The following is a 20,350-nucleotide window of genomic DNA, read 5'->3' on the forward strand; positions in this document are numbered from 1 at the left end:
AACATTTTAAGACGAGCATAAGAAGAGAATGCTCCTAAGGAGATTGAGGAGGGAGCAACGTGTAGGAGGAAGTGTGTGGGACACAGAAGACACAGAAAGAAGCTTGTCAAAGTGTGGTGGTCAGAAGTATTAAATGCTAAATAAGTAAAATAAGATAAAGGCTGAAAAATGTCCATTGGACTTAGGAAAAAGATAGATGTGCTTTCATTAGATTGGTGGAGACCAGGTTTAGGTAACTAATGTAGGGAAAAGATACCTTCCCTACAGGAAGTCAGGAAATGCAAGTTACACTAAATTAAATGTCATTGTCTCCCATTAGAGTGATATATATATATATGTGTATGTATGCATATGTACACACACACACGAATATATATATATAATGTATATATAAATATATCATGTAATATATATACATTATATATAGTATTATACATATAATTTTTTTAAGTTTAAACTATTTGTAGAAATGTAGTTGGCATAGCCCTTTTGAAGAGCTACTTGGTAGTATCTATTTAAATTTAGAAATAGGTGTACCCTTCCATCTTATCTTTCCACTCCTGGATATCAGTCCTTGAGAATTATGGAAATGTGTATAAAGATGGTAATTGTATGATTGTTTAAATGTGTACAAATTGGAAACAAATGTCCATAAATAAAGGCATGATTAAATAAACTGTATAGTGGATGATGGTTGCCTTCTCAGTATCCATTTCCCTCTTTGTCTTTTCTAATAGAATTCTTTTTTTTTCAGTGTACCCCTTAATTTAATGATTTGCATTTGTCTGAAATAATTAATTTTTTGTAACTTGAAGTTTTTTTTTAATTTAATTATTTTTCAAGTACATTTTTTTGTCTATTTCTGTCTTTTCTAATAGAATTCTAATTTTGCTCAATGTCCACCTTTCTCCAGCATAGACCTTAGATTTCAGACATACTTACCTCACCCTTTCTTCAAGGGATAGACCTGACTAAGGCCAATTGCATGCATTTTGCCAATGATTGTTTCAGGCAAAAGCAGGAAATTCAATTTAATGTGTGATTCAATTCAGGTTCCTGGGGCTTCTAGAAAGTTCTCCCTTGATCTTCTGGGAGACCTAAACCCACCTGTTCTTTCCCATGAATTAAAAAACATATAGGCTCAATATAGTCATCCTATAATGACCATAAGTGGCCCCAGCCTTAGAATAATGTGCACATTGTAATTGGTAGAGCAGAGAGAGGGAGAAAAAGCAATGCAAGAAGGACCTTGTTTTTTTTAAAAAAAAGTTTTTTAAATTAATGAGCCCAACTTTGAAGGGAAGCCTATCTAGTCTTTCTCCTGGATGAGCTAATATATTCCTTACCATTTAAGCCTGTTTCAGTTGGGTTGTCTGTTACTTGCTTCTGAAAATTTTCTAGTTCATACACCATGACACAACCATATTATGGAATACAATGTAGCAGCTTTTAAAATAAGGTAGAACAGACCTGGCTGGTGTCACTCAGTGGATTGAGTGCCAGCCTATGAACCAAAGAGTCATTGGTTCGATTCCCAGTCAGGACACATGTGTGGGGTGCAGGACAGGTCCCCAGTTGGGGGTGTGCTAGAGGCAACCACACATCGATGTTCCTCTCCCTCTCTTTCTCCTTCTCTTCCATCTAAAATAAATAAAATCATTAAAAAAATAAATAAAATGAGGTAGAACAGTTTCTAAATGACAGTTCTCTAAATAAGGTAGATTTCTATGTATAGATTTAACTTACGAAATGAAACCCCAGGCCTATTAATAACTAAAAGTTGAATAACTCTGATGTCATTTAAGAAGCAAAATAAAATAATACATTTCCATAATTATATATGATTATGGTTGCATAATTTATATTTATTTATTTATTTATTTTAAAGAGAGAAGAATGGAGAGAGAAAGAGGGATAAGAGGGAGAAAAATATGAACGCAAGAGAGAAACCTTGATTAGTTGCCCTTCGCGTGAGCCCCAACCAGGGACTGAACCTGTAACCCAGCCATGTGTCCTCATCAGGAATTGTACCCACGACCTTTTGGTTTGCAGGAAAATGCCCAACCAACTGAGTCGCAATGGCAAGGGCTGCACACTTTATTTTAATTTCAAATATATATACTATTTGTGCCCTGGCTGGGCACAAATGGATTGCACTCAGTGGATTGAGCTCAGTGGATTGAGCATCGACTTGCAAACCGAGGGGTTGCCAGTTTGATTCCCAGTCAGGGCACATGCCTGGTTTGCAGGCCATGTCTGTAACTGGGGGTGTGTGAGAGGCAACCACACATCGATGTTTCTCTCCCTCTCTTTCTCCCTCCCTTCTCCTCTCTTTAAAAAAAAATCTTTTAAAAAAATAAATAAAATATATATACTATTTGCTACATTGAAAATATATGTAATACATATGTAAATTATGAAGCATAATAATAAAACGAAAACCAGTAACCTTACCACTGAATTTATGAACTAGAACATGACCAAAACCACTGAAGCGAACCTGTGTGTTTTTTTCCAGTCTCATCACTGTTTCATCCTCCAAAAGGGAAATAGTAACTCCAAGAGGTAATGACTACCCTGGATTTTCAATTAATTATTCTTTTGGTTTTTTAAAAAATACAGTTTTACCACATGGGTATGTTATGCTACTTATGCCTGTTTTCTTATCTTTATAATAATGGTATCATACAATGTATAGATTTCTGACTTGCTTTTTTTCACTCAACATCTTATTACTGTAGTTTATTCATTCCCTTTTTATATAATGCTCATTATGTGACTTTTTAAAAAATATTTATTTATTTATCTTTAGAGAGGAAGGAGAGAGGGAGAGAAACATCAATGTATGGTTGCTTCTCGTGCATCCCCTGCTGGGAACTGGCCTGCAGGAAACTAGCTTGCAACCCAGGCATGTGCCCTGACTGGGAATTGAACCGCGATCCTCTGGTTCGGAGGCCTGTGCTTAATCCACTGAGCTACACCAGCTAGGGCATTATGTGACTTTTTAAAAATATGTTTACTCTCTTGTCAGATATTTCAGTAGTATTTTTTTCCTTTATGAACAATAGTGCCATGAACTTTTTTTTTTAAACATTCTTGAATGTGTCTTGGTGTATATATGCAAAAATGTCTCTATAAAATTAGGAGTGAAACTGCTCCATCACAGAGAAAGCACATGCTTTGTTTTTTTAGGTTATGCCAAAGTAGTTGTACTTCCACCAGTGATGCCTAAGTGTTCCTATTCTATATCCTTGTATTAACAGACTTAATCTTTACTAATGAAATGATTTTAATGTGACATCTCACTATGTATAGCCTTTCTGTGATTACTGATGGAGGGGAGCATTTTTCATATATGAGTCATCATTTGTCCTGATTAAAACATAGCTCAGAACAATACTTCCTCCCAGAAGCCTTCCCTGACTTCCCCAGATCCATAGGCTAGACTAGGTGCTACTACCAATACTGTGTATATTTCTGTCATTTATTTTGACGAACACTCCACTTTAAAAAAATTATTTATTTATCTTTAGAGGGGAAGGGAAGGAGAGCGGAAGAGAAACATTAATGTGTGGTTGCCTCTCATGCATTCCCCACTGGGAACTGGCCTGCAACCCAGGCATGTGCCCTAACTGGGAATCAAACCGTGATCCTTTGGTTCACAGGCCCATGCTCAATCTACTGAGCTACACCAGCCAGGGCTAATCTTTTATTTCTTTAAAAATATATAATCTTGCCCTGGCTGGTGTAGCTCAGTAGATTGAGCACGGGCCTGCGAACCAGATGATCGCAGTTCGATTCCCAGTTAGGGCACATGCCTGGGTTGCAGGCCAGGTCCCCAGTAGGGAACATATGAGAGGCAACCACATATTGATGTTTCTCTCCCATTCTTTCTCCTTCTCTTCCCCCTCTCTAAAAATAAATAAATAAAATATTTAAAAATAAAAATAAAAATATATAACCTTGCCCTGGCTGGTGTGGCTCAGTGGATTGAGCACCAACCTGTGAACCAAAGGGTCACCGGTTCCATTTTCAGTGGGGACACATGCTTGGGTTGTGGGCCAGGCTTCTAGTAGGGTGCATGTGAAAGGCAACCACACATTGATGTATCTCTCCCTCCCTTTCTCTCTCCCTTCCCCTCTCTCTAAAAAAAAATAAGTAAATAAATAAATATATAATCTTTATTACATATTTTTCATTACCATTTAGTCCCCATATAGCTCCTCCCCACAGCATGAGAAAATTGCCCGTTTTTCACACTCAATTCAAACTTATTTAGAAAAAGGAATTTATTGGGTTATATACCGAGAAGTTCTACAAGCATATCTGACTTTAGGAATGGCTGAATCTGTGGTAGGCAGTTAGACAGACATCAGCAGAGCAGGGACAACGGGCAAGGTTTGGAAGGTCACTAGGGAGGAAAGCCCCAGGAGCCTAGCAACTGGGAGAACCAGGAATCTAGTTCTCAGATTTATCTTTCCTCTACTAGTACAGTGCTGGCCATGCAATTTAGATCCCCTGACCTTTCATATTGGTGGTCATGTGGCTGGGACCTTCCCCTGATCTTTTCTTCCCAGGCATGTTGCTAGTTATGCAGGTTAGACCCCCTTAAAGGGGGAATAAACAAGGGAGCCAGAGAATAGCCCTTAAGCATTAAGCCCCCAGGACAATGAGGTTCTGAATCTCATAAAATACATCTGGGCTTCAGTTGTCTTTCAGTTCCAGGCCCAGAAAAGCAGCAGCACCAGACAAGCGAAGTCATGGCGGACATCAGGATTGGCTGCACTGACTAATGACCCCTTGTGCTGGCATCAATCAATCAGTAGAGAATCAGTAGAGACCACAGTCCTGAAAGGACACACTTGGAAAGCTGATAAATTTTCTATTGGGGTCCTCCCCTAAGACCTCCAGATAAATACCCTTAAGATGGAGGACCCAGTGGGGATCCCTCTCTGGAGCACGCACCTGCCATTCCCCACCCCCGTCCCCCAGGCACGTTTTCCTTGCCTCTCTTTCTCCCTTAAGCTCCAAGGGCCCTTCTTTTGCCTCCATAACTTGTTTCCTGAGCCCATTTCATTTTCTTTTTTATTTTATTTTATTTAGTCTCAGAGAGAGGAGAAAAGAGGAAGAAAGAGAGGGAGAGAAACATTGATGTGCAAGAGAAACATTGATTGGTTGGTTGCCTCTTGTTTGCCCCCAAATGGGGACTGAACCCACAACCCAGGCATGTGTCCTGAGAGGGTATCGAACCAGTGACCTTTCCGTTCACAGGCCAGTGCTCAGTCCACTCAGCCACACTAGCCGGGGCCTGAGCCCATTTTTTGTACAGCTCACTTCTTTCACCTGTGACTTTTCAAATTTTATTTATTTATTTATGTATTTTTAGAGAGGGAGAAAGGGAGAGAAACATCACGGATCAGCTACCTCTTACAGGCTCCCAACAGAGGACCTGACCATGTGCCCCTGGAATTGAATTGGTGACCTTTAGCTTTACAGGCCAGTGTTCAATCCACTGAGCCACACCAGCCAGTGTTCACCTCTGTGACTTCTAAATAAATTTTCTTCTATAGTTTGAGTCTTGACTCTGAATTCTTTTTCAGCCAGTACTGAAGTACCTAGGTTCCTGAACCGAGGTTCAGTCTGACTCCACCAGTCTAACGGCTGGTGTGGTCTTCAGGGTTGCCAACAAATCCATGTTCTCAGATTATATTGTCAAAAATCTCTCACCATCTCTTCACTGTGCTTTCTTTTGTGATGGTTTTACTTTTATCCCCACTGGTTCCAAGCTTAACTCCTCCCATTTTTAAGTGAAAAAGATAGCCTTCAACATTTGTGTACTTTTTTCCCTCTCTTATCATTATTCCTGATAAAATGAAGAAGCATAGTGTAATGGTTGAGAGCATGGACTCAGGAACCAGGCTGGCTTCATCACTTAATATTAGTATAACCTTGAGCCAATTTATATAACCTCTCCAAGACTTAGTTTACTACTTCAGTGAGGATTAAAGTTGCTGATATTTGCAAGATGCTTAAAATAGTGCCTGGTATAATGTAAGGGCTAAATCAGCAGGCTTCGATTAGGTTATAAAGTCTATCCCTGTGTCCTAAAAGCCCTGGCTATGGTTGGGGCTTTCTGTTCAAACTACAAATATTTGAAGTAGTGGAAGAATGATTTCTTTTAAGAAATCCAGAGTGCCATTCCCAAAGATGGGAAAATGCATACTGCAGGAAAGTTAGCAAACTCTTGCTTGAGATAACTTCTCTCTTATTAAGGTTTTATTTACTTTATTATTAATCTTTTTCTTTTACTGAATTCTAGAGGGAGAGGAAGATATGTGAGAGCAACATCAATCTGCAATCTCCTACACATGCCTGGACTAGGGATTGAACCCACAAGGCAGGCATGTGCCCTGCCCAGAAATAGAACCAGCACACTTACTGGTTTGCAGAATGACACTCAACCAACTGAGCCACACCAGCCAGGGATAGGTTTTATTTTATTTTAAATCTTTTTTTTAATTGTTGTAGTTTTAAGTAATACATGGATTTGTGTACAGGGGCTCTAACCACACAAAGGGATACAGAATAATCTGAGAGAATTTGTGTTGTATGCCTCTGGTGGTGAAAAAAAAGGTACAAATTGCTCTTTTCATTTGCAAAACTGAACAAAGTATTTTCACATATATTAGTTAATTTATTTCTTGCAATAGTTCTGGAAAGTATTTTGTCATGTATAATATACACTATTTTGCCCAAATTTTTGAGGGAAAAATAAGGATATGCATTATACATGAGTAGTACTAATTCTGTATCTAGATAAATGTTTTTAATTCTTTATTTATGCTTATGCTTTAAAAATATAATTCTAGAAAGCAATAACAATATCCATATGCAAATTAATACTCTGAAATATGATCATTGGTTTTGTTTCTAAATATAAAAATTGAATTAAAAAATTTAAAACAAAAGATATTTTTTCCTGAAAGTTTGGGCCCAAAACGTGGGTGCACATTATATGCAACAAAATATGGTAGGGTAGGTATTATTAGCAGACCTCAATGGTAAGGAAACACAGCAAGCAGAAATATAGATAGGTGTATATTTTATAGATGGTAGTAATGATGCAGCTTTTCCCTTTGGTTTCCCACTGCATGTTGTTTTCTGTTGGTACTCGTCATGTGTAATCATTTCTTTTATTCAACAAATATTTACTGGGCATCTATTCTACACACTGAGGCTACAACAATGAACAAAACAATTTCTGTATCCCTTAACCTTACATTCTAGTGGGATAGGGGCAGACAGACCATAAAATAAGAATATATAGTACAGTAGTTGGTGATTTGTACTATAGAGTAGAATTAAATTGGAAACCTAGATAGGTATGTTTCAATTTTATATCGTGATCTCCGGATAGTAATAAAATCTCACTCCCATTTACCACACTCCTAGTACTTAGCCCAGCACCAGTCATTTATGAAGACAATAACTTCATATTGAATAAATTATAAGCCTTCTTGAAAGCAAGCAGTTGGGGGAAAAAGTCTAAGTAGACATTGACTATGAAGTACACATATTGAATAATCTAATCATCCGCAATTACTGTCTATTAATCTAACTAGCAAAGTTCTTTTTAGCATGTTTACATTACAGAATGAGAACTGTGTTAAGGGTTTTTAATAGGTCGATTTACATATTTCAAACACTTAGCTATCTCTTTTGACCCTACTGGTTAGCATAAGCTTTTGCGTGTGCTCTTAAAAACAACAAAAAACAAAACCCCACATGGCCAGTTCTCCGGGTATCAGCAGTTTTCTAGAAAAAGATCGCCCTTTAGGGTTTCTACTGAGGTGCTGGGTGGTTAACAGTCCACTGAATCTGAAATACTGAACTAACCCCCGAAACAAACTACAAAAAGTGAGACAAGCTCTAATCACCACGTACGGCCCAGCCAAAACCTTGACCTCAAGATGGCGTCGCGTAGTCACAAGATTCAATCAGCTCCAATCAAAAATGGCAGGGTGGGTAGTAATTTACCGCTTGAGTCTTTCTAGTCCCCACTAGGTTCTCCTTCTCTATGGTTATTCGCCGGGGCGTGGCGATTGAGAGCCAACCGTGCAGGCTCTCTATATGCGTTCTTCTCTATGGTGCTCCTCTCCACTCCCCGGCCGCAGTGCACGCCGGGCAAGAGGAAGACCTCCAAGAGCTCCCCGCGCAGCGCGGCCGGGTTTGCTTTGCGGCCTATGCGACCAGTCGCTTTGAAACCAGGTTCCCGGTGAGCGGCGCGCAGAAACCTCGAACTGGTGGATTCGCCTTGTATCCCGGAGCCCAGAAGGCCTCGAAGACCGTACCGTTTCCTCAGCGGCGGGTGAGTTCACCCCTATGAACGCTTGTGGAAACCGGGTGCCTCGGCTGCGGGAGGCAGGAAAAGCCGGGGAGGCTCCGAAAGGGCCGGGGTGGGACTGGGGTAAAGAGGGGGGCTGGGTGGGGGAGGGGAGGGGAGGGGCCGGGCACGAGGCTTGGGTTTCCTCATTTCTCGAAGGTCTCGAAAACCTGTGGGCCCGGCAGGAGCCCGTGGAGACCGGACCTACTTACTGCCAGTGCTTTCCTTCTTGCATTGTCGCCCACTTTCCCTTTTCATTTCTCGGTCGGTCGCAGTGAATCCGGTAGGCTCCTTCTGAGATCCATGTTTGCCACAGAACGATCGCCCTGCCTTCGGGGAGCCTTTCTCGGAGGCCTCTTTCTAACCCGGGCCTACGGAGCCCGGAGGCGGACTTTCCGGGCCTAGGACTCACTTGGCCTAGGCTCTGCTAGAAGACAGCCGGCGCTCACCCCTTCTAGAGAGGCGCTGGCCACCAACGATTTCTTCCCCTTCCTCTTTGGTCATTGAGAGCCCTCCCGCGAGTGAATTGCCGCCCCTCTCCGCCCCCCGAATTTAGCTAATGCCCACCTTTTTTTATTTTTTATCAACCCCCCCCCCCCCCCCCCGGTTTGCTAGTCTTAAGATTGTGATGAGTATTTTGAGCCTGCCCCCTTCCTCCATTGGAGGTTGCAGTAAACTATCTCCATTCATTCTAGGCGATGACCAAGCTCCACATAAAATGTGTTGCTTCTTTCTCATCCTTCTTTGGTCTTCAGTACTGCTTTTTAAATACGATTTTCGAAATAGATCTAGGAGTATGAAGATTATTTTGAAGTTATGTAATACGGATTTACATTGCCATGGAAAAGCCAATTTGATAACTGGGCAGAATGGAGCGGACCAAAAGGAGGGAAGAGATTGAACTTTGTGCACCGGCCCACTATAGTGTGAAGTACTGTGAATTACTTAGTTAGCAGTAGTATATAAACAGCTTTTATATTGTCTTGGGAGATTTAACTTTTAAAAGATTGTTTCCAAAAATATTCAGCAGCCTAGAGAGGCATTCGGTTGGTCATCAATTAAACATGATTCGAGTAGATACTGTACTATTTTCATTTTAACTTTTCTTGAATCCTTACATCTGTAGAGTAAGGATTGTAACAGTATTCACCTTTTAGGTTATTGGGATTGGAATTACGTGAGAAAAATATATGTAAAATTCTTAGTGCATTACCCAAATAGCATAGTGTTAGTCCATATTAACTGGTGGCGTTATTTAACACTTTTCAGTGATATACAAGAGCCTAACTCTGATTCTAACATTCTTTCAGTGTACTATGAATAGACAGTGAGTAGACTAAAACTTAAACTTTTAAAGTCAAAGTTAATTCTTAACATGAAATTTCTCGTTGGTATGTTATTACCAGAAAAAGGCACTGTGACACAGTGAAAACAGCCCTTAGATTAGTAATTTGAGGGTTGCGGGGACCTTGGGGTCCCCAGCTACTCGTTGTGTTCCCTTGGACAAGTTAGCTTTTCCATCTGTGAAAGGAGCATAAGTATATCTGCACAAGGTAATCTGGGAGATTAAAAATAATATATGTTGAAGGCTTTTGTAAATGAAAATGGTAGTTGCTATTTTTATTAAATAATTCATCTTCTTAGGGTCACTAATTTCCTTTTTTTGGTCACCAGAGTGGATTTCTTTCTTGTCTTTTCATTTTTAGGCAGAGAATTAAAACACTGTTAGGAAGAAAATTATTGTCCTGGTATTGCATATAGGCACCATGTATTAATGGTAGTTTGACTAAGTTTACTTTGTGGTGTACTATCTTTTTATTTCTTTGTGTTAAGGCTTTTAATATATTTAAAGAATAAGTTCATTTAACTTTGGGTAACTACTTAAGATCTAATATAAGTTTGGGATTTTCAAATACTTTCTTGTCCGTAGACAAACTACCTATATATTTTTCTTGATTATACATGATTTAGGGGTGAAATTTATTAACCGTATTGAAACTTTGGAAGCAGAAGTAGTCATTGAGTCTTCTACGGTCTTACAAGAACATTCTGTGTACTTTTTAAATCTCTCGATAGTCTTTGACGCCACCACTGTCGGTCACCATGGTTGTGATTGCTCAAAGATTTTGAGTAGTTTTTTTAAATTTGAAAATAAAAACCATTTCCACTCACCAGGATTAATGAAACTGCTTTTTTAAACTTTATTTTGACATAATTTCAAACTTCAAAAAAGATTACAAGAGTCATACTAAGAATTCTCAAATATCTTTCACCCACATTACACAAGTGTTAACATTTCAGCCATTTGCTTTATCCTATCCCCTTTTTCTCTATATTTTTCTTCTTAAATATTTTGCTACTAAGTTGTATATGTGGTGTTCCTTAACCCCTAAACAGGTATTTCCTAAAAACAAGGACATTGTTTTATTTAACAATAGTACAATAATCAGAATCAGGAAATTAATATTGATACAGTGTTATCGAATCTGTAGATCCTGTTTTGCCTGAAATATCCTGAATTGGTATTGCTTTTTTAATAGCAGCTTTATTAAAGTGTAATCAACATAAAATTCAGTCATTGTAAACTTACAGTGAAATGATTTTTAGTAAATAAGCAGAGTTGTGCAACCATTGCCCCCAAAGGATCCCTCTTTCCTATTTACAAACAGCAGAGTGGAAATCTCAGCAAATGATCAGCTCAGCAAATGTTTGGGAGGCTCAAAACATTTTCATATATGAAAAGCTTTCCTATGAAAGAAAATGTTGGTTAAGCATTTCCCATTCTTCTTTGGGCATAGAACACTTTTTCCTAGGAATAGTTTCTGAAGACTCCAGGTCTGGAAATTCAGTGTGAGAAATGATGTTTTGAGGGGCTTGCTCTGCTTAGGCTGGGGCGGTTCTGTCAGTCCACTGTATCTCAACTGGTTATAAAGCAGGCCAGGAAATGGTGCGTACTGCACTAATTCTTTACATGCATTGTGGGACCATCAGACTGGCTAGATAAGTATGTAACTTAAAATTTGCTCTTTCAGAACTAGTAAAGTAATACTTAGAAAAGAACCTGCCACATAATTGGAGCTGTATATTTATTGAGTGAATGAGAAAGTTGCATAGGAGTATTTGCTAAGGAGAGTCTATTGGTTCATTTGCTTTTTACCATGTCAAAAATTTAGTACAGGGTATCCTGATGGGGCTAGGCTATAAATCTGTTTCTGGTGAAAATATTTTGTTTTTATCAGGATAAATCTGCAGGGAGAGGAATGCATATAAGCATTAATGGTATTCTTAGGAGTGCAGGGAAAAAACAGTTTAAAAGAGGATAGTGAAAAAGAAGCAGAATACATGCATATGTTGAGTGGTAGAGATAATTACCTAGAAATGTGTTGGGGTTTTTTTTGCAGAGGAGAGACCAAATTTGTTGAGATACAATTTATGTAGAGTAAAGTGCACCCATTCTAATTTCAGTGAATTTTGATAAATGCATAAACCTGTATGACCATTGCCACTCTAGAAATACAGAACATGTCCATCATAGGTTCTTGTTTTTTGTTTTTAATACTTACTAGGTAAAAATGCTTTGAACTTTCTGAAAGTGAAGCACAACTATTCAAGTAATTTTAAAATGCTATTTAAATCTTTTCAGTCTAATAAAAATAACCTCTCCATCTCTTTTTCTTAAATCCCACACACATTTGCTTAGCAGTTGGCTACCTTCATATTATATCCAGAATCTAACAACTTGTTACCACTTTCACCATGTCACCTGTTCCAGACCACCCTCTCTCATCTGGATTATTGCAGTACTGTTTTTCCTTTTTTAATCCTCACTTGAGGGTATGTTTATAATTTTAGAGAGAGAACAAGGAAGAGAGAGACATCGATGTGAGAGAGAAACATCGATCATTTGCCTCCAATTCATACCTCTTCTGCGGATTGAACCTGCAGCCAAGGTATGTGCCCTGACTGGAAATCCAGCCCACAACCTTTTGGTGTGTGGGACTGTGCTCCAACCAACAGAACCATCCGGCCAGGGCTGGAGTAGTATTTTGTTTTAACCCTTGTTCACCAGTTTTATCTTAGCACAGTGACCAGAAACACTTAAAATATAAGTCAAGTACAAAAAAAAAAAAAAAGAAAAACCTTTTAATATTTTCCCAAATCTTCACAGTGGCCCACAAAGCCCTATACCCTCCCCTAGTAATATTCAGCATTTATTTCTGACTTCCCTTGTATACTCTGCCCCAGCTGTTGGCCTTGCTTTTCCTTTTGTGAACCCTCCTTGTCCACCTCTGGCTCTTTGTATTTGCTGTCTCTTTGCTTGGAAAGCCATGGCTCCCAGATTTTAAGAGGGCTTCCTACCTCATCCTTGTTCAAGTCTTTGTTCAAATGTCACCTTGGAAAGGCCTGACTACTGTATTTAAAGTAAAGCACTCCTAGTTCTCTTCTCAACTTTGTTCTAGAAAGTAACAGTCAAGTTAGAGTATTGCAATTATCAACTGTAGGTAAAGCCTGATAAACTTTGTTTATGGTTAGAAAAGCTTATTCTTAATCATTTTCACATATGTGAAAATATATGAAACTTTATGTTGAGTCCCGGAGATGTGGCTAGGTTGGAGCATCTTCCCTTAAAACAAAAGATCAGCCCTGGCTGGTGTGGCTCAGTGGATTGAGTGCCTGCCTGCAAACCAAATGGTCGCTGATTCGATTCCCAGTCAGGGCACATGCCTGGGTTGTGGGCCAGGTTGCATCCCCAGTAGGGTGTGCACGAGAGGCAACCACATGGTGGTATTTTTCTCCCTCTCTTTCTCCTTCCCTTCCCTTTTCTGAAAATAAGTAAGTAAAATATTAAAAAACAAACAAACAAACAACCACGAAAAGTCATGGCTTTGGTCCCTGGTTGGGGAGCATAGGAGACATAGTTGATAGATGTTTCTGTCTCACGTTGATGTTTCTCTCCCTCTCTCACGCCCTTCTTCCCTTCCCACTTACTCTGAAATCAATGTACATGTCCCCTGGTGAGGATTTAAAAAAAAAAAAAACTGTCGAGGTAAGTGGTTGAGACTCTCATTTTAGGATGTTTAAAATGAATAATATCAGAGATCACCAGAAATGTTTGTTTTTTGAATTTCTATAAAAGCCATTATCTTATTAGGATTACCTCTACCTTTGAAGTTCAGCCTATGAGCAAGCAAGTTTTGAACAATTTGAGGTAAAAGGGAAATTTTTTATAGAAAAATTAGAACAGAATGGAATGGGTATATTGGCATAAACTAAAATTAAACATAATCTGGTTAACTCTTTACAAAATGAATTATACATTTAAAAGCTGTGAAATAGTGTTTAAATACCAAGAATTGAGGTTTTATAAGAAAAATACTGTTTATATCTAATATTTGGGGAAAAGGGATTCTAAAGATGAATTCATGGCCGAATCTTTATAATTGTTGTGAGGCTAGGCACTGGTCATGGCCGAATCTTTATAACTGTTGTGAGGCTAGCATCATATCTGGCACATGGGGACTTCTTTATAAATTGGTTTAATGAGGTCCTCAGAGTTCATTTGTTTACTGATTCATTCATTTATTCAACAGGCATTAATACCAACTGCCATCCTAGGAAAAGTGCTGAGATAAGAGTATTATAATACAGGAGCTTCTGTAAGTAGGACAGGAGATACACTCTCGCCTTGAAGAATATTTGTTTTCGTTTTGGACAGAAGTATTACAGATAGATTATGTAGAAGTACAACACATTTATAGTTTTAAATTAGTTGTATTTCCCCTTTTTAATTTATTCTGATACCTACTTACTATTTTAAAGTGTTTCCAGTATTTTATTAGCTAAGTATATGAAATGATGGTAGGAATTTATTTGACTGGTAAAACCTTCCAGATATTTTAAGTGTATTGTATTTGCTGAAATTGAAGTTTAGGTTTTATAGAATATTTTATACACTGAATTAATTAAATCAAAAGAACAGTCTGAGGAAAACTACTGTATTTTGCCATGTATAATGCACACTTTTTTGGCCCAAATTTTTGAGGGAGAAAGAAGGATGATCATTACACATGGGTATAGTGATTACACACAGTGGGTGTAACAATCCTGTTTATAACGCCCACAAAATGCAGGTGTGCATTATACACGGGAGCACATTATACATGGTAAAATACGCTAGCTATTAGTGTAAAAAGATAAGGGAAATACAAACTGAAACGAGTATTCTTTTACCAATCAGGTTGTTATAATCTAAACACTGATTTACTCTAGCACTGGTGAAGAAACGAGGAAGGGGCATACCCATGTACTAGTGGTGGGAGTATAAATTTGTGTCTAGTTCCGGAGGATGAGTTGGAGATGATGTGTGGATGCATATGGTAATAATCTGTATTATGCAGTTGCACAGGTACATAGTTACATGTCCAATTTGTCATGTTCAACATTATTTGTAAGAGGTAAAATGTGGAGCCAACCATTAATGTTGATTGAATAATTATTGTATGTCTGTATTATAATAGTTTACTGCCTTACAAAGAATGGACTAGAACTTTATGAACTGACCTAAAGAGATGTTAATGATAAAGAGGGAGAAATGCACATAACAATGTAGTATGATTATATTGTTTGCAGAAAAACACAAGTGATTGTATATTAGTTTGTGTATAGAAAGATACTTAGAAGAATACAACGATATATACCAAACTGTTGGGATTAGGGGCGAGAAAGTGGAAGACATGCACTTTTTATCTTCCCTCTTCTGAAGGGTGAGTAAAACAACGTATAGTAAAAGAAAATAATAGAGACAAACATATTTTAAAAGCTTCGAACAACTCTGAAAGTCCTTCAATTACAGCACATAGGTGGGGAATTTATCCTAGTGTCCAGCAGAATATATGCTGTTGATCAGGTCACTGCCTTTAGTGGTGTCACTGATGATAAATAACCCACTTATTTTAGTTGCTTTTTAAAATTGGTGCATGGAATCCACCTAATTCTAATTAGGACATTCTAATATTTTTCTGCTTTTTCAGATAGATATGGATAGTTGAATATGTTGAGAAGAACATAAAATTTGAGGGGAGGAAAAGTCTTAGATATTTAAGTATTCCTTTAAAAGTAAAAAATAAGTTTCTTTAAGCAGGGGTGTCTAACCCATGGCACCACCCTCCCGCCCCAGCCGCAGGTCACATGCCCTCCACAATGGCTCTGAATGTGGCCCAACACAAAAATTGTAAAGTAAAACATTATGAAATTATTTTGTGAGCACTATGTTTAATGTGTGGCCCAGGGACACCAAAAGGTTGGACACCCCTGCTAAATTATTGAATAGTAATATCACAAACAAGATGAAACAGTTCAATGTGTTCTTGTGTTTTTCTTTCTTTTAAGATTTTATTTGTTCACTTTTATAGAGAGGAGAACGGAGGGAGAAAGAGAGGGCGAGAAACTTCAAGGTGTGAGAGATACATGGATCAGTTGCCTCTCACACGCCCCCGACCGGGGACCTGGCCTGCAATCCAGGCATGTGCCCTGACCAGAATCAAACTGGCGACTCTTCAGTTACCAGGCTGGCACTCATTCCATTGAGCTACACCAGCCAGGGCTATGTTGTGTTTTTAAAAATCAAATGCTAGCATCTGATTACTGTATGTCAACTCTAATTAAAAAGAGCTTTACATTTCGAAATGAAAAAGAAAAGATAAATCAAATGCTAACATCTGATTCTTGAATTTCATTCATTCATTTACTTGTTTATTAAATTTCATTCAAGAATGGCTAAGGGGGTTGCTTTTATGTTTAAGAAAAAAATGACTTATGTATCACCCTTTCCAGGGGGACCTCAGGCTACCTTCGAGCAGGTGCTTGGCCTGGGCCAGACACTGGCTCTGTCCTCATATGCCACCTCCTGCTCTCCTGCCTATAAAACAGGGGGAAAAAAGAAAAATTATGCCATTTAAAATGCTGACTTTTAGAGAGGGGAATGAAGGAGAGAAAAAGATCGATTTGTTGTTCTACTTAATTATGCATTCATTGGTTGCTTCTTGTATGTGCCCTGACCTGGGATTGAAGCTACAACTTTGGCATATTGGGAGGATGCTCCAACGGACTGAGCTACCCATGGAGTCTATGACTTTTTTTCTCATTGTTATAAATTTTATTTTCTCTTTATATTTGAATGGTTGGTTACTCTGTGACCTGATTGCAGGAGATTCCCCCATCTCCACATTCGTTGCCCAGGTTTGTAGTTGAGGAACTGGCCAACACTGAATCAATACATACTGTGTAACTTTGTAAATTAGTTTTCAGAAAGGTGCTAATAGGTATTTAAAAAATGGATGCATCAGAACAATTTTTAAAAGTAACTTAGAAATCTTCCTGGAATCTGAATTTGGTTTGAAAAGATTCATTAATATTTGGTATTTAATTTTTGGATATTAACTGAACCTCAAAATTTTTTTCTTCCTTTATATGTATTCCCATACGATTGTAGGAGTCTATCCTGAATTTAGATCGTGTACATTTTGGGAACTTATTTTAGAAAAGATCTAAGTTTTAAAAATTCTCAATGGACAGACAGAGAAAAGAGGGTCTTTGCCAACTCCTTTGGGTAAGAAAACTTTAGAATTTTGCAGATACTCTAAACATGAAGGCCAACAAACCAGGCATATCGAATTGTAGAGTTTTCACATAAAATGATTTGTCATGATTTCTTTTTCTAGACTGCTGCAGTAAGAATGTCTTTCCCCCCTCATTTGAATCGCCCTCCAATGGGAATCCCAGCACTCCCACCAGGGATCCCACCCCCACAGTTTCCTGGCTTTCCTCCACCTGTACCTCCAGGTAATTTTGTGAATACTGTTGTTTTAACCCATACTTTTGTTTTTGTTAGGAAGTTTTTGTTCCCATTATTTATGTTAGGAAGATGGTGTGTGTGTAACTGTTAGTAAAGATGTCTGTAACATCATTTTGGAAATGTGATACTGTGGTGCTAGTTTTTATATCTGGTTGAGTATAAACTCATTTGGGAAATTTTTTAAAAGCTTACTTAAACAGGTAATCGAGCCATGGGGTTCAAAAATTAAAAGGTGTACAGTTAAAGTTTTTATCACTAACTGTTACTATTTGTTTATGGAAAGAGGGAAACAAAGCAGGATTCTTAGTTTCTTCCTTGTCCTTCCACATAATTTTTTTTTTTTTTTTAAGATTTTATTTATCTTTAGAGGGGAAGGGAAAGAGAGAGGGAGAGAACTGGCCTGCAACCCAGGCATGTGCCCCAACTGGGAATTGAACCTCGACCCTCTGGTTCACAGGCCCTCGCTCAATCCACTGAGCTATGCCAGCCAGGGCCTCACATAATTTCTAATGCATATTACAAGAACGAGTATGCATTCTTTCATTTATTAGGTTTTTTTTTTTCTTTCAACACAGATATATAGTAGTATCCTGTATAAACTGTTCTGCCCCCTTCTTTTTAAAAAGATTTTATTTACTTATTTTTAGAGAGGGGAAGGGAGGGGAAGGGAGAGAAACATCAGTGTGTGGTTACCTCTTGTTACACCCCCAACTGAGGACCTGGCCTGCAACTCAGGCATGTGTGCTGAGTGGGAATTGAACTGGCGACCCTTTGTTTTGCAGGCCAGCACTTAATCCACTGAGCCACACCAGCCAGGGTCCCCATTTTATAAAGACCTTTCCAAATTACTATATAAAAGTTTCCTGTCTCCAAAGTTCTATGGGATAAAAACAGTTTTTCAGGCACCATCTCAACCCACTGAAGCAGATCCACAGAAATTGGGGGCCCGGAATCTTTATTTTTAACAAGTTCACAGGTGATTCTAGGCATCCATTTAAGAGAACCCAGCCCTGGCTGGTGTAGCTCAGTGGATTGAGCACAGGCCTGTGAAGCAAAGGGTCGCTGGTTTGATTCCCAGTCAGGGCACATGCCTGGGTTGCAGGCCAGGTTCCCAGTGGGGGACACATGAGAGGCAACTACACACTGATGTTTCTCTCCCACTCTTTCTCCTTTAAAAAAAAAAAAGAGAAACCATATTCGAGACCATTGTCTTGAAGTACATAATTAACATTTCTTGGCTTAAGAGAAACTTTGCTTTTGGTTTATTGTTGAAGTATAAAATTTTTCATATTTAAGTGGGGTTGAAAACATACAAAATTAGTTTCTCTTTCGAAAGATAATGAACATTCTTAATTTGAATATTAGAAATATTTTGACATGGAATCTGTAACTCAGGCTGAAGTCATCAAACAGTCTTACAAATCGTCCAGAAATATTTTTTTCTTTTTTTAAAGATACTTGTTTTTTAGACGGGGAAGGAGGGAGAGAGGGAGAGAAATACCAGTGTGTGATCACCTCTTGTGCACCCCCTAATGGGGAGCTGGCCTGTAAGCCAGGCATGTGCCCTGACTGGGAATTGAACCAGTGACCTTTTTGTTCACAGCCCGTGCTCGATCCACTGAGCTACAGCAGCCAGGGCAATATAATATTATTTTTTAAATTTACTAATTTTAGAGAGAGAGAAACATTGATTTGTTTTTCACTTGTGCATTTATTGTTTGATTCTTGTAAGTGCCCTGACCAGGGATCAAACTCGAAACCTTGGTATGTTGGGACAAAAATAAACAACTGAGTTACCTGGCTAGGGCAAGATCCATTGTTTTTAAAGATTGTATTTATTTATTTTTAGAGAAATGGGAAGAGAGGGAGAGAGCAACATCAGTGTGTGAGAGAAACATTTGTCAGTTCCTTCTTAAATGTCCCCACCCGGGGGCCAGATGCCCTGACTGGTAATCAAACTGGCAACCTTCCAGTTCTCAGGCTGGTGCTCAATCCACTGAGCCACACCAGGCAGGGCAGATCCATTTTTTAAAAAAGATTTTATTCATTTTTTTAGAGAGAGAACAAGGGAGGGAGGGAGAAACGTCGATGTTTCTCAATCCATGTGCAAGAGAAACATCGATATGTTGCCTTGCCTCTCGATATGTTGCCTTGCCTCTCGGACACTCCCAAGTGGCGACCTGGCCCCCAACCCAGCCGTGTGCCCTGACTGGGGATTGAACCAGTGACCTTTCAACTTGCAGGCTGTCGCTCAACCTATAGAGCCACACCAGCCAGGGCAGATCTATTTTAAAAAAAACCTTAATGGTAACCATGATATTTCTTAAAAAGCCCTTACATTACAGAGTTGAGGGAAGAATAGTTTACTTCCTGTTTCTTTCTGAAGAAATTAAGGGATTGGGAACAAAGCTCAATCATTTGTGCAGAATCTGGAAAGATGACAGAAACATCAGTGCCTTAATTTTGTTATTAGTAGAATGGTTTTATAGACAATATTTTAAATTCCTTTGGACTTCTATTACTTTTTTATTTTTAAAGATTTATTTACTTTTTGGAGAGGGGAAGGGAGGGAGAAAGAAAGGAAGGGAGAGAAACATCAACGTGTGGTTGCCTCCCACGCACCCCCTACAGGGAACCTGGCCTGCAACTCAGGCATGTGCCCTGACTGGGAATCAGACCAGCAACCCTTTGGTTCATTGGCCAATACTCAAGCACTGAACCACACCAACCAGGGCTGAACTTTTAGAGAACAAATACTAAGTGCAACATTTACTAATAAACACTATATCAAATATAATCAGAAGTATAAGATAATTGGGACACTATTCTTATGGCTACTTCCTGATTTGTTAAGATGAATCAGCACTGCAAAACCAGATTTTCAGTGTTTTGGCCTGGTTTAGTCAGTGCCATAGTAGTGTGGGCATTACTTTGTAGAGTGGTAATGCTGTTAATTCTGATTCTGTTTGCAACAGTGTACAGTATTTCTTTCCAGGGAATCATAGTTGGTTGATGGATCAGATTTTAGTTGCAGCTCATTCATTACTTGCATTCTGTGTGCTGAGTCAGTATTTTAAAAGATAAAAAAATGAAATGAAAAAAAACTGAAATGG

General features: G+C 38.7%; 1 protein-coding gene across 7 annotated transcripts in view; it reads left to right on the forward strand.

Moving 5' to 3' along the window:
- Positions 1-8,177: 8,177 nt before the first annotated feature.
- RBM25 (RNA binding motif protein 25) overlaps positions 8,178-20,350 on the forward strand; it is a 50,056-nt gene continuing 37,883 nt past the window's right edge. Inside the window, exons 1-4 of one of the 7 annotated variants that reach the window (XM_053673363.1) lie at positions 8,178-8,368; positions 12,236-12,333; positions 15,796-15,904; positions 17,104-17,224. In XM_053673363.1, coding sequence (XP_053529338.1) covers positions 15,851-15,904; positions 17,104-17,224 — 175 coding nt within the window. In that variant the 5' untranslated portion in view covers positions 8,178-8,368; positions 12,236-12,333; positions 15,796-15,850. Of the gene's footprint in view, positions 8,369-12,235; positions 12,334-13,974; positions 14,041-14,287; positions 15,148-15,795; positions 15,905-16,874; positions 16,992-17,103; positions 17,225-20,350 lie in introns of those variants that run through there. The other 6 variants (XM_053673365.1, XM_037127683.2, XM_053673364.1 and 3 more) reach the window with 6 other exon arrangements.

The sequence above is a fragment of the Artibeus jamaicensis genome, unplaced genomic scaffold, assembly GCF_021234435.1.
Source record: "Artibeus jamaicensis isolate MK-2021 breed Jamaican fruit bat unplaced genomic scaffold, CSHL_Jam_final contig_851, whole genome shotgun sequence".
Classification (NCBI taxonomy): Eukaryota; Metazoa; Chordata; class Mammalia; order Chiroptera; family Phyllostomidae; genus Artibeus; species Artibeus jamaicensis.